At 37.6% G+C, this 13,795-nt stretch overlaps 1 protein-coding gene across 2 annotated transcripts in view; it reads left to right on the top strand.

The window, feature by feature from the left end:
* Nucleotides 1-276: 276 nt before the first annotated feature.
* LOC104605045 (phytochrome B) overlaps nucleotides 277-13,795 on the top strand; it is a 47,313-nt gene continuing 33,794 nt past the window's right edge. For both annotated transcript variants that reach the window (XM_010269646.3, XM_088886386.1), the window contains exons 1-3: nucleotides 277-2,745; nucleotides 3,278-4,085; nucleotides 10,599-10,892. In XM_010269646.3, coding sequence (XP_010267948.1) covers nucleotides 681-2,745; nucleotides 3,278-4,085; nucleotides 10,599-10,892 — 3,167 coding nt within the window. In that variant the 5' untranslated portion in view covers nucleotides 277-680. The remainder of the gene's footprint in view (nucleotides 2,746-3,277; nucleotides 4,086-10,598; nucleotides 10,893-13,795) is intronic.

Raw genomic sequence — 13,795 nt, 5'->3', positions numbered from 1 at the left:
TCATAATCACGCCCATTGGCCACATCCAAACTCTCTTCTCTGCTGATTGGATGCCTCCCAACTCTATCAGGTATGTCTCCACCGAAGTCCCAAAAGCTTGCTGGACCCACCTCCCTAGTGGGCTCCATGGATCCAACGACCTGTCACGTGCACAAACATGGCTTCTGTACTTTCTATTTGTTAACACAAATATCCCCTTAAAAAAAAAAGGTAACCGCGGCCCCACCCTTCCCCCAAATTTTAAATTTTCCTACCCCAAAAAGAAATTCTAAATAAATTCTGAAATTAAAAAAAAAACGAAGGGAAGAGAGAGGGAGAGAGCAGCGGCAGCCGGCAGGTAGCCAAATAGCCCAACCCAAAGCTCACAGCGAGGGGGACTTGAGGGACAGCATGATAAGTGTGTCGAGGGAATCAATAGAAGGATCAGAACTGTAGAAATCTTTTTCTTCTGCATCGTTTATCCTCACCAGAAAAGTATCAAAACCCCACCCGATAATCCGTTCTTCTTTTTCTTTTGGGCCTTTCTTCTAAGGTCCACCCACACATTTCGATTCTCGAACGAATCAAGAGGGGAAGATTTTTAGTTGAGAGTTGTTAAGATCTCTCCCAAGGGCGAAGGCCCTATCCAGCTAAAGGAAGAGGAAGGAAAAAAGGCAACGGAGAAGACCCCATTCCCATTCATGGCTTCAGGCAGCAGAGCAACCAATGCCCACCAAACCCACTCCTCCGGTGGAAGCAATATCAGACCCCACAACCACGCCGACTCCGTGAACAAGGCCATTGCCCAGTACACTATCGATGCTCGTCTCCATGCCGTCTTCGAGCAATCAGGCGAGTCCGGTAAGTCCTTCGACTACTCCCAATCCGTTAAAACCACCAATCAATCTGTTCCTGAACAACAAATCACCGCCTACTTGTCCAAAATTCAACGCGGCGGTTACATACAGCCCTTCGGCTGTATGGTCGCCGTCGATGAATCCAACTTCTTGGTCATCGCCTACAGTGAGAATGCCACGGAAATGCTCGACCTTAATCCGCAGTCGGTCCCCAATCTGGACAGACATGAGACTCTCACGGTTGGCACCGATGTCCGAACTCTTTTCATTCCATCGAGTGCGGTTTTGCTCGAGAAGGCCTTTGGTGCCCGGGAAATTACGTTACTCAACCCTGTTTGGGTTCACTGCAAGAATTCCGGGAAACCCTTCTATGCAATTTTGCATAGGATCGATGTGGGAATTGTAATTGATTTGGAGCCTGCAAGGACGGAGGACCCCGCTTTGTCCATTGCAGGGGCCGTGCAGTCACAGAAGCTCGCCGTCCGTGCGATTTCAAGGTTGCAATCGCTTCCGGGTGGGGATATCAAGCTTCTTTGCGATACCGTGGTTGAGCAAGTGCGGGAGCTTACGGGATATGATCGAGTCATGGTGTATAAATTCCACGAGGATGAGCATGGTGAGGTTGTGTCTGAGAGCAAGCGGCCGGACCTGGAGCCTTATATTGGGTTACACTATCCTGCCACTGACATACCCCAGGCCTCAAGGTTCTTGTTCAAGCAGAATCGTATCCGGATGATAGTTAATTGCCATGCCACACCTGTTCGGATAATTCAGGCTGAAGGGTTTACTCAATCCTTATGCTTGGTTGGTTCGACACTCCGTGCCCCACACGGTTGTCATGCTCAGTATATGGCCAACATGGGTTCAATAGCTTCCCTAGCCTTAGCAGTAATTATCAATGGGAATGATGAAGAAAGTGCTGGTGGGCGTAACTCTATGAGGCTATGGGGACTTGTCGTGTGCCACCATACATCTCCAAGGTGCATTCCCTTCCCCCTCCGTTATGCTTGCGAGTTCCTTATGCAGGCCTTTGGACTTCAGTTGAACATGGAATTGCAATTAGCATCCCAGTTATCAGAGAAGCATGTATTACGGACCCAAACTCTCTTGTGTGATATGCTTCTCCGGGATTCGCCTACTGGTATTGTCACCCAGAGCCCCAGCATCATGGACCTTGTAAAGTGCGATGGGGCTGCACTTTATTACCAAGGGAAATACTATCCACTTGGTGTCACCCCTACTGAGGCTCAGATAAAAGATATTGCAGAGTGGTTGCTGGCTCACCATGGGGACTCCACAGGGTTGAGCACGGACAGTTTGGCTGATGCTGGGTACCCTGGAGCAGCCTCACTTGGTGATGCAGTTTGTGGGATGGCTGTGGCTTATATATCATCTAGAGATTTCTTGTTTTGGTTCAGGTCCCACACAGCCAAAGAGATCAAATGGGGAGGGGCAAAACATCATCCGGAGGATAAGGATGATGTACAGAGGATGCACCCTCGTTCTTCCTTTAAGGCATTCTTGGAAGTTGTTAAGAGCCGTAGTTTGCCTTGGGAGAATTCTGAGATGGATGCAATTCACTCCTTGCAGCTTATACTTCGGGACTCATTTAGGAATGCTGAGGGCAGTAATTCCAAGGCTGTGGTTAATGCTGAGGTTGGGAATTTGGAGTTGCAAGGGATGGATGAGCTCAGTTCAGTTGCGAGAGAGATGGTTAGGCTGATAGAAACTGCTACTGCTCCCATTTTTGCCATCGATTCACTTGGGCAGATAAATGGGTGGAATGCAAAGGTTGCAGAGTTGACAGGACTTTCAGTTGAGGAAGCCATGGGGAAGTCACTGGTTCATGATCTTGTTCATAAGGAGTCTGTGGAGGTTGTCAACCAGCTTCTTTATCATGCTCTTAGAGGCAAGTGTAACATCTCTAATTGTTGGTGCTTCTAGTTTGCAAAATCATTAATCAAGTGTTTCATGATTTTATTTGCACAACTAGTACCATGCTGATAAAAAAAAAAAACTAATGCCATGACATCAGATTGTTTAACTGACCAAACAAGAAAAATTGGGTGTGTCAAACATGTCTTGGTGAATCTCGAAATTCTATGAGTAAACATATGTCATCTGTAAATATGACATTCTTGGTACGATTTTTTTTTTTCTCTTGGTATGAATTTAGATTATGCTTTCTGTTACCAAATGTTTAAACTTAATTTTTTTTTTTAATTTTTTTCTCAATAAAAAGTTTCAAGTTCTATCATCTGAAACCATACATATATCTGGTGCCTGTCCTTTTTGGATACACATGATTACCTATATATTACTTCAATTTTTTTGTACTTTGACAATGAAAATGATTAACAAATCTAGGACCTTCTTCTTCTTCTTCTTCTTCATTTTGTCAACACTGTGAATATTTTGTCACTTAATTCAGATTTATGCAGGTGAAGAAGATAAGAATGTAGAAATAAAGCTGAAGACATTTGGCTCACAACAGCTAAATAAAGCCATTTTTGTGGTTGTCAATGCTTGCTCTAGCAAAGATTACATGAATAATATTGTTGGAGTTTGCTTTGTGGGTCAGGATGTCACTGGTCAGAAAGTGGTAATGGACAAGTTTATCCACATACAGGGTGATTATAAAGCCATTGTGCAGAGCCCCAACCCTCTGATCCCACCTATATTTGCGGCTGATGAGAATACTTGTTGCTCGGAGTGGAACACGGCCATGGAAAAGCTGACTGGATGGGGAAGAGGAGACATGATTGGGAAGATGTTGGTGGGGGAGATTTTTGGCAGTATATGTCGGCTAAGGGGTCCGGATGCCTTGACAAAATTCATGATTGTCTTGCACAATGCAATTGGTGGGCAAGAAACAGACAAGTTTCCATTTTCATTCTTTGACCGCAATGGGAAATATGTACATGCTCTTTTGACAGCAAATAAGAGGGTTAATATGGAAGGCCAGATTATTGGTGCATTCTGTTTCTTGCAGATTGCAAGTCCAGAACTTCAGCAAGCTCTTGAAATTCAGAGACAGCAAGAGAAGAAATGCTTTGCAAGAATGAAAGAGTTGGCCTATATCTGCCAGGAAATAAAGAATCCACTAAGTGGAATACGCTTTTCTAACTCACTCTTGGAGGCTACGGATTTAACTGAAGATCAGAAACAGTTTCTTGAGACAAGTGCTGCTTGTGAGAGGCAGATGATGAAAATCATAAGGGATGTTGATTTGGAGAGAATCGAGGATGGGTAAGTCATCTTTTCTTCTCATTGAGCAAATTATGTTGGCCCACCATCTCCCAATTAGTCTTCCTTTTTTTGATCAATAACAGTGAACATAGTTTTCAAGGCGCCAAGGTGAGGCTGGGCAAAAGGGGGCCCCTTGTTGCCTAGTTGCGTAGGTGATGGATTGTTTTTAATAAAATCCATGAGTACTAGGGTAATTCTCTAGGTTTCATACAACCGGCAACCATCTTTCACTAGTAATTATCTAGAATTTTTATAAAAAAGTATAAACTTCATATTAAAACATAGAAGATCAATATATTCATGAGAAGAAAAAGAATAAAGAAAAAATTCAGAAAAATAGAGGGGCTGGGCCCCTGTTTTTGCCCTAGGAAGAAGAGAAATAATATGTTGATTGGACAAAATTGTAAGTTTTTTCTTGCTTATTGGTTCAGGTTTTGAAATCTTCAAGGATTCAAGACAGCATGCAGCCAACATGTGTGTTGATTGACCCTAACAAATAAGAAAATAATAAAAAGAAATAAGTATTTTGACCCACAAAACGAATAATGTAGTTTAACAATATCTATTTTATTATTATAACCTCAAAACATTAAGACTATAAAAACATATAATAGCACCATTACAAAATAGTTAGGCACTTAAGTAAGGCTCCCTCCATGGGCACCCTTGTCACCTAAGCATTGCCTTGACAACTATGACAATGATTTTCACACACACACACACACACAGATACTGAGAATGAATTACATCCTGATCATCCTGGTGATCCACCTGGTCCTGAATACACACTCCATATTTACATTAATTGATACATGTAAAGTCTGTACACAGTAATGTTACTCTTAAAGTCTATAAACAGCCACTGATCATATGTTCTGTTTTAGTCCCATATTTACATTAATTGATACATGTAAAATCTATACACATGAGCAGGATCGGAAACAACAAAACAGCCAGTAACTAGTAATGTCACTCTTAAAGTCTATACACAGCCACTGATCAAGATGGTCCCAATCCTAAGTATATCCTCATTTGCACCCCTATTATTTTTAAAATCACATATCATATGTTCTGTTTTAGTTCTACTTATTTTAAAACTGTTTGTTTCTAGGGTATTTGTCCGTGAAATTCATTTTGCATTTCATACTTCATTAGTTTCATCAATTAAAACAATATCACAGAAAACAACATGCACCATGGACCATCTTGATCAGCAAACAAATACACCATGGGGTCAAGCCCGCTGAGACACCAATTGAGTTAAATCATCACCTTGGTGATCAAGATGGTCACCCCTTGATTGATACAATAAGGGTTTAGTTCCTAGTTGGGAAGTCCATTTGTTTGTCACAATTTAGGCTTGACATTGCTTATGTGGTTAGTGTTGTGAGCCAGTTTATGCATGGCCCAAGAAGTATACACCTAGAAGCAACTCACAAAATTTTGAGATATTTGAAATCATCTCTACCTTTTCTGGTCATGGACATCTTAGAGTTGAGGTGTATATAGATTAGATTGAGCTGAGTTTATCACAAACAGGAGATTTACATCTAGATATTGCTTATTTGTTGGAGGTAACTTGGTTATTTGGCACAATTAAAAGCAGAATGTTTTTTTTTTTTGATGAGTGAATGGTATTTTATTAAATAGAGATAGAAATAGTACAAGCATGAAGCACTGCCCATAAAGGTGGTTCCAAACCCAAGTTTTTTCATATTGCAGTTACAAATTAGCCAAAAATAGAGAATCCCTAGAAGCCCCTTGTTTAGCTAAAGAATCTGTTCCAACTTTAATAAAGTGAGGAAAATGTGAAGAAAAGGATAGAAGAAAGAAAGAGAAGAAGATTGGAAGAGAAAGGGAAGGGAAAGAGAAGAATAGGAGAAGAAAAGGGGGAAGATAAGAAAGGAGAAATCTGTTCTATTCTCCTTACTGTCGATCCAGGTTGTATTAACATTCTATTAAGGCTGAAATGACTACAATACCCTTAGGAAAATTACAACTGATATAAGATAGAAAGAATAACATGAAAATGACAATACTGCCCCTATTAACTACTTCTAACAATTCTGACACTCCCTCTTAAGCTGGAGTATATATATCATAAAGTTCTAGCTTGTTACAAATATAGTCCATCTTTGAGCGACCCACACTTTTAGTAAAAATATCATATACTTGGTCTTCAGATTTAACATAGGGTGTAACAACCTCTCCACTTGTCACTCTCTCTCACGAAATGGCAATCAACTTCAATGTGTTTAGTCCTTTCATGAAACACTGGATTAGAGGCAATATGTGTTGCGGCTTGGTTGTCACAAAACAATTTAATGGGTTGACAAATTGTGATATTCATCTCCCGAAGAAGATGCTTCAACCAGACTAGCTCACGGGTAGCATGGGCTATTGCCCTGTATTCAGCTTTAGCGCTACTCCTAGAAACTACATTCTGCTTCTTGCTCTTCCAAGTTGTTGGAAAGGGATGACGAGGATTATTCCTTGTGGAATCCGAGTCAGAATCTTTCCTATTTTTTTTTAGTTATTTATTTTCTTATTTAGGTTGTGATTTAGTTTCCTTTTTTTCTTTAGGCTAAATTAGTGGGTTAGTTTCCTAGAATAGCTCCTAGATTGATTCTTAGAAGTTGTATATATTTGTACAGATCTTCTCAATGAAATTAGAACAAAAATCTTCAACCATTTGTTTCTGCTTTCATGGTATCAGAGTCTGCGACGATGTCCGGAATGAGCCATTCTTCATCAACAGTGGACTCGACAGTAGTAGATTCAACTATGAATGCATCGAGATCCCTTGGAACCTCCTTCACCACCTCTGACATAAGCCATTCTCTGCAGATTACCCAACACAAATTAAATGGGTCCAATTTTCGTGAATGGTTTCAATCCGTTTTGTTAGTGATTCGAGGAAAAGGAAAAGTGAATTACCTTACTGGTGAAATCCCTCCTCCAGCAAGCAGTGATGCGAATTACAAGACATGGGAAGCTGAAAATTCCATTGTCATGGCGTGGTTAATCAATTCCATGGAGCCGCAAATAGGACGCACGTATCTGTTTTACAAGAATGCTCACGAAATATGGAAGGTTGTTCAGGAGATGTACTCAGATCTTGGAAAATTCCCAGCTGCCCTGATTGCATCCACCCAATTACCAATTTGGAATCCCCCTCTATCTCAATCTGCTGTAGCCCCAACTGTTTGGCCAGTTTAACTCCTTGATGTAGGGCCAAGATTTCCACTCTTAAGGAATCTCCAACTCCAACTGGACCTGAATACAGAGCCATTATCTTGCCTTCAATATCTCTGAAAACACCTCCTATTACCAGATGGGCCCGGATTACCTGTAGAGCTTCCATCAAAGTTCAGTTTTAGTTTGATATATCTCTGAAAACACCTTCTATACCAGTTGCTAGTTTGATATGGAATTGCTTTATTAAATATTTGTTATATTAATATCATTTTTGAAAGTATTGAAATAATTGCCCTAAATATGTTGATTTTCCATGTTTGGAGAGGAAATTTGATGTTACTAATAGAGAAAATTGCTACTTTTTTTTTCAATTAATATGCATGCTGAATTGTATATAAAACTAGAAAACTAGGAAAAACTCACTTTTCTATTTTATGAATTTTTTATCGCCGAGGAATCGCCTAGGGACTAGGTGTCCCATTGCCACCTAGAATCACCTAGGTGCCTTAACAACTATGCTGGCTACATCAAGCTGTCCAATTACCTCTTGGTATGAATAACTGTTGTTGATCTCACTCATTTGCAGATGGTCCCCTCCCCTAAGTTGTTGCTTGTAACTTTGGTGCTTTGTGTAGTTAACTAGATACATGTTTTAATGAGATTAAAATTAGAGCCAAGATGGATCTTAACTCAACTCAACTCAACTCAACCAAGCCTTATCCTAATTATATGGGGTCAAGTACATGTCCTGTTCCACCATTCTATATGTTCAGTGCCATATCCATCGTGAATTTATAGGCCCTTAAAAATCATTTTTCACAATTTAACCCATGTCCTTTCTAGTCTGCCCCTAGCTCCTAATTCATAACAGATCATGTCTCCTTACTCGTATAGCAGATGTAGGGGGTGACCATTTTCAGCCTGATCCGACTTGCATATATATTTTTTCTACATATTTATGTGTTATTTTAGAAAAAAAACTATGCTGCCGGAACAACATGATCTCAAAAGGGCTTTAACCATTCAAACCCCCTAGTGAATTCGATAAAAACCACCTGATTTGCTACCACTTTTATGATACCGATTGATTGGTTACAAGTTTGTCTGGTATTACAATTGAACTCATTATTTTATGTTATATTGTATATTATATATATAAATATCATAATATGACACCTAGGGGGTGCAGTCGGATTGAGCCAAGCTGAATGTCGGCATGTCTTGGCTTTAGTTTGACTAAAATACTCCTATGTTCAAGTTCGATTTGAACTCTATTTTCCAGTTCAAGTTCGGTTTAAAAGCTCAAAAAACTAATATGTTATATATATATATATTTATTTATATTAATCAAGCCCAGCTTGTGAGCTTTCATCCCTGAACATTTTATTGGTCGAATTTGAGTTGAAATAACTGATTGAATTTGCCTTGAGATTTGAACTTGATTACCATCGAACTGTTTAGCTTGACTTGATTGCACCCCTAATGACACCTATAATTCATATTATATATAAAATTTTATATTATACAATGTATAAAATAAATTTCATATACATATTGTATGATATATAATATAAAACACTATATATTTAATATTTTATACATAAAGGGCATAATCCCAGAATCCAAGGTTTAAAATGTCGATGTCGATGGAAATGTCGCTTACCAAAATATAGGACATATGTCGGAAATGTCGAGGGGAAATATTGTAAAAATTAGAGACATTGTGGAAATATTATGAAATATGTAAAAATATGCAAAGATATTATGTAAAATGATAAAAGAAGCATTAATACATATTTCTAGACTATTATCTTATTCCCAACCATTATATAAAGCTAAGAAACTAAGATCAATAACAAATTAGTAAATGACAGTTTACTGATTTATTATGCAATTTGATGTTTTTACAAGGTTATCTAATATTTTCTTTTCTTTTTTTTAGTTCTGATTTATTATAAATTCTAGTATATTTATTTCACACTAGTAAATGGAAATACATTTATTCTGATTTTTTAAATATTAAAGTTATAATACATTATGCTTTATTATTAATTTAATAAACTGATTCTTCTTTTTGTAGTATTAAGATTATGATAAATTCTGATTTCTTATAAAACTTAATGAATTTATTATGATTTTTAATACTAAATTTATAATAAATTATGATTTAGTATAAAATTTATTAAATTTATTCTATTGTTTATATTAAATGTAGAATATGGTTTATTATAAAATTTAATAAACATTTTCTGATTTTAATAAATATTTTAAAAAATACTAACTAGTTAATATTTTATTACTTGAAAAATATTTTATGTTTTATATTATAAAGTAATTAATTTATTCTTTTGTTTTTATATTTTGTTAATTCTTTTTATAATTATTTTATTTGAAATATTAATATACTGTATTATATTAATATAATATACTAATATATTATATTTTTAATATACATTAGTCAACATCCTGTCGACATTAGTCGACATAATAGGAAAAACTGTATTTTTTTTGGTTATTTGGACTGATTTGGTTGACATTTCCAAAATATAGGAAATGTCGACCGACATAATGTAATTTTTATATTACCATCCATTTTCATGTTGGTGAGCCTCGACATCGACATATGTCGGGCGACATTAGCGACATTTGGCGACATTTGAAACCATGCCAGAATCAGATCTGGGCCCCGGCCTGGTTCATGATCACCCCTCCGTAGATGGTTATAGAATAATATAAAATCATCTCAAGAAAAGTGATGGGATTTGAACCCCATATGGGGTTCTTATTTCCTATTCTGCTTCTTTGAACTTGTAGCAATGTCAACATGTTTTCATCAATTTATCATGTTGGTTCAATTTTTATGTAGGGTTTAAGAATGATAAACCTTTCACTATCTATGATAATCTTTTTGATTTTGACATAACTTACCTAGAGATTTGCATTCTGTCTGCAAGGTTTATGTTAGACTGTTAGTGCCATCCATTAAAGAAGTAAGATCTTAAAGTGATTAAGCATCAGATGTTACAGTTCTAAATCAATCATGTCTCTTCACTCACTGCTATATTGTAAATGCTCATGAAGAATATCCTGGTTTACTCTTTTTGACACCTTTCTTCCTAAGTTTTCTATATTTTTTGGTATATGATAGGCTCTGTTTTTTTTTTTTTTTTTTTTTAATATATATGGTAGACTGTTTTGATTACTATAGTTTCTGACTTTCTGTAAGTTACCGTACCTTGTTTTCTTAAAATATTCTAGTGCATTTTTGCTACTGTTCAGAACTAGAACTTACATCTTTTTTGCTTTTGGTAACAGATCACTGGAGCTTGACAAGGTTGAATTTTTAGTTGGGAATGTTATAAACGCTATTGTTAGCCAAGTTATGTTCCTTCTAAGGGAAAGGAGCGTGCAATTAATTCGGGATATCCCAGAAGAAATTAAAATATTAGCTGTTTATGGTGATCAAGTGAGAATTCAGCAGATCTTGGCTGATTTTTTGTTGAATATGGTCCGATATGCACCAACTCCGGAAGGCTGGGTAGAAATTCATGTTTGGCCTCGTTTGGGTCAGAGTTCAGATGGAAGAGAGCTTGTGCAGCTTGAATTCAGGTTGGCTTGCATTGTACCTTTTCCTGTTTCATTATATATTAGGCACTTGATAATTATCTGCATTCTTTATTTCTAAAACTGTGATGGATACATTTATTGGATAAAATCTATATAAACTCTTGTATGCAATCATCATCATCATCATCCAAGCCCAGTCCCAACTATATGGGGTTGGGCACATGAATCCTGTTTTTTTTGATAAATGAGTGAAATTTTATTAAACCAGCAAATAAGAGTTACATGCAACCCGTGGAAAGGCACGAGATGCGACCTTTCCTTTAAAACTAATTACAGAATTATCCTCCTCCTAAAGAAACTATTGCAGCTGTAAATAATGTCTCTATTAGAGGAAGAGGGTGCTACCCTCCCTTCATTATATGAATTGATGCAAGAACCAAGTATGATGTGCTTCTGTGATTCTTCTGAGGATGAGACAAATTGGCAAACTGTAGTCAATGAGGCAAAGGGGGCAGTCAAGCCCATACAAATTACACTCCAATTCTCTGGGCATTAAATTTCAGGGACGAAGAGCCTCCACAAAGAACAATAAGAAGAAAAATAAGAGGAGATTTAAGAAAAAAGTTCAAGTTGATTTTGAAGAAGAGTATGAACAACCTCCAAGGTTTCCAGTCACACTGAAAGAGTACATCCCAAAAGAAAGCTTGGGAGAAAGTTACGATGAATTGGAAGTAGCACCATGTTATGTGGCTTCATGCAAAGAAAATGAAGAAAGAAAAGAAAATGAGGTGGATCAATTTACTTTGCAATATAGCCGAAAACACAAGAAAGAAAAGAATATAGATGGTTCTATCTCCAGAGTAGAAAATGAAGAGCCAGGAGAGAAAAAAGGAGTCAGAGTTGACTCAACAAGTTCAACAAGACAAGGAGGAAGACCATAGATTAGAGAATCTAATCAGGGTCCGACCTCAAGTTCAGAAGGCATTGCGAGAAACAAAATTGCACATTGAATATGACATTCTTGCCCATCTAAAGCGCATTCCTGGATTATTAAGTGTTTATGACGCTCTCCAGCTTTCTCCAGAATTGAGAAAGGCATTAATTCAGGCATTGCTTAATCCTGAACAATTCAAAGATGAAGTCAATCAAATTGAAGTACAACCAAAGTCCCCAAAGGTTTGTGCTTCATGTATGGCATGCATATCTTTTGATGATGAAGACTTACAGCTTGGGACGGAATATCACAACCGCCCTTTGTATGTATTAGGAATAATTGGTGATACTCCCATCAATAGAGTTCTCTTAGATTGTGGATCTGCCGTTAACCTTTTACCCTTGAAAACTTTATTGGTTACGAGTATGACACCTCGCCAATTATCCCCTTCATGTTTGACCATTCAAGGGTTTAATCAAGAGGGGCAGAAGGCAATGGGTACCATTGCTCTGAAGATTGAAATTGGGGAGTTATATTCTGATGCTTTGTTTCATGTCATTGATGCAAATACTTCGTATAATGTCCTTTTAGGATGTCCATGGTTGCACACATACGGAGTTGTCCCATCAACACTTCATCAATGCTTTAAGTTTAGCAAAGATGGAGAGGTAAAAAAAGTGGTTGCAGATATGAATCCATTCCAAGGAGAAGTACATTATGCGGATGCTAAATTTTATAAATTTGCTAATTTTCATTCTTCCCCTTCTTCAAAGAAAGAAATTAAAGAGAATGTTGAAAGTAGTCTTCAAGAATGCAAAGAACCATCAGCTTCAAAAATCAAGATTGTTGTATCATTGCACAGGAAGTCAAAGGGAAACAAAAACCCTAAGTTGACTCAAAACCTAAAGCTACCTTTAGGTACATTCCAAAAAGCCAAAGGAAATTGGGGCAAAAGGCTCTTACTTCATTGTAAGAGACTACAATGGCGACACTGATGACAAGTTATACTTGGCCACTTAGGAAGATTGACCAATCCATCCCATACACTCAATTTATTGTGTCAACTTCCCTCCCAAAGAATGGAAGAAAGAATAAAAAGGTTAGTTCTCCAAAAGTTCAAGCCATTGAGTCACTACCATAATCCTACATGTAGTGATGCAGAATCGACCTCAGCAATCCCTATGTTCACACAACGTGAAAAGGCTATTTTCAGCCAAGAGGAGATAAAGCCACGGGTCTCTGTGTTCAAACGACTTAGAGGTTTGAAGAATATACAGAAAAATGAAAAGAAACGAGTCTCTATTTTCAAGAGACTTGTAATTCCAAACCAAAAGGTCAACAAGGTTGTGAAAAAGAAAGAGCAACCCAACATTATCATTAAAAAGCTAGAAGATGGTGGAGAATTCAAAATAGAGGTCAATTACATCTCCACCAAAGAGAGTGAATCCTCATTGGAGGATCAAGGTATGAACCCTATCCAGGATTCTAATACTTCAATGGCGCTTCAAGGTACAAACCTTAATTGTAATAATTTGCAACAGGTAATGCCTCAAGAGGATATCCCTCAATCAATTAATCTTCTCCATGAAGATGAAAAAATAGAAGAAGTCAAAGAGGCTCAACCTGCACCGTCAAAGCTTGAAGATGGAGGTCAAGCAACAGTAGATGACCTTCAAGAAATCAACCTCGGATGTGTTGAAGACCCCAAGCCTATCTTTGTTAGTGCTCTACTTACTAGGGAAGAGCTAATAATGTATGAATCCTTACTAAAAGAATACAAAGATGTTTTTGCTTGGGGATATAAAGGCATGCCGGGATTGGATCCTAAAATAGCTGTACATAGATTAGCTATTCCTAAGGATAAACGTCCTGTAAAACAAGCTCAACGTCACTTTAGACCAGAGCTCACTGTACAAATTGAATATGAGGTTGATAAATTGATAAGTGCTGGTTTTATCAGGGAAGTTCAATGTCTTACATGGCTTGCTAATATTGTTCCTGTTAAAAAGAA

The sequence above is a fragment of the Nelumbo nucifera genome, chromosome 4 (assembly GCF_055504915.1).
Source record: "Nelumbo nucifera cultivar China Antique chromosome 4, China Antique-T2T, whole genome shotgun sequence".
Taxonomy (NCBI): domain Eukaryota; kingdom Viridiplantae; phylum Streptophyta; class Magnoliopsida; order Proteales; family Nelumbonaceae; genus Nelumbo; species Nelumbo nucifera.
Note: the sequence above shows the minus strand (reverse complement) of the source record. Positions and strands in the feature narration are given on the sequence as shown.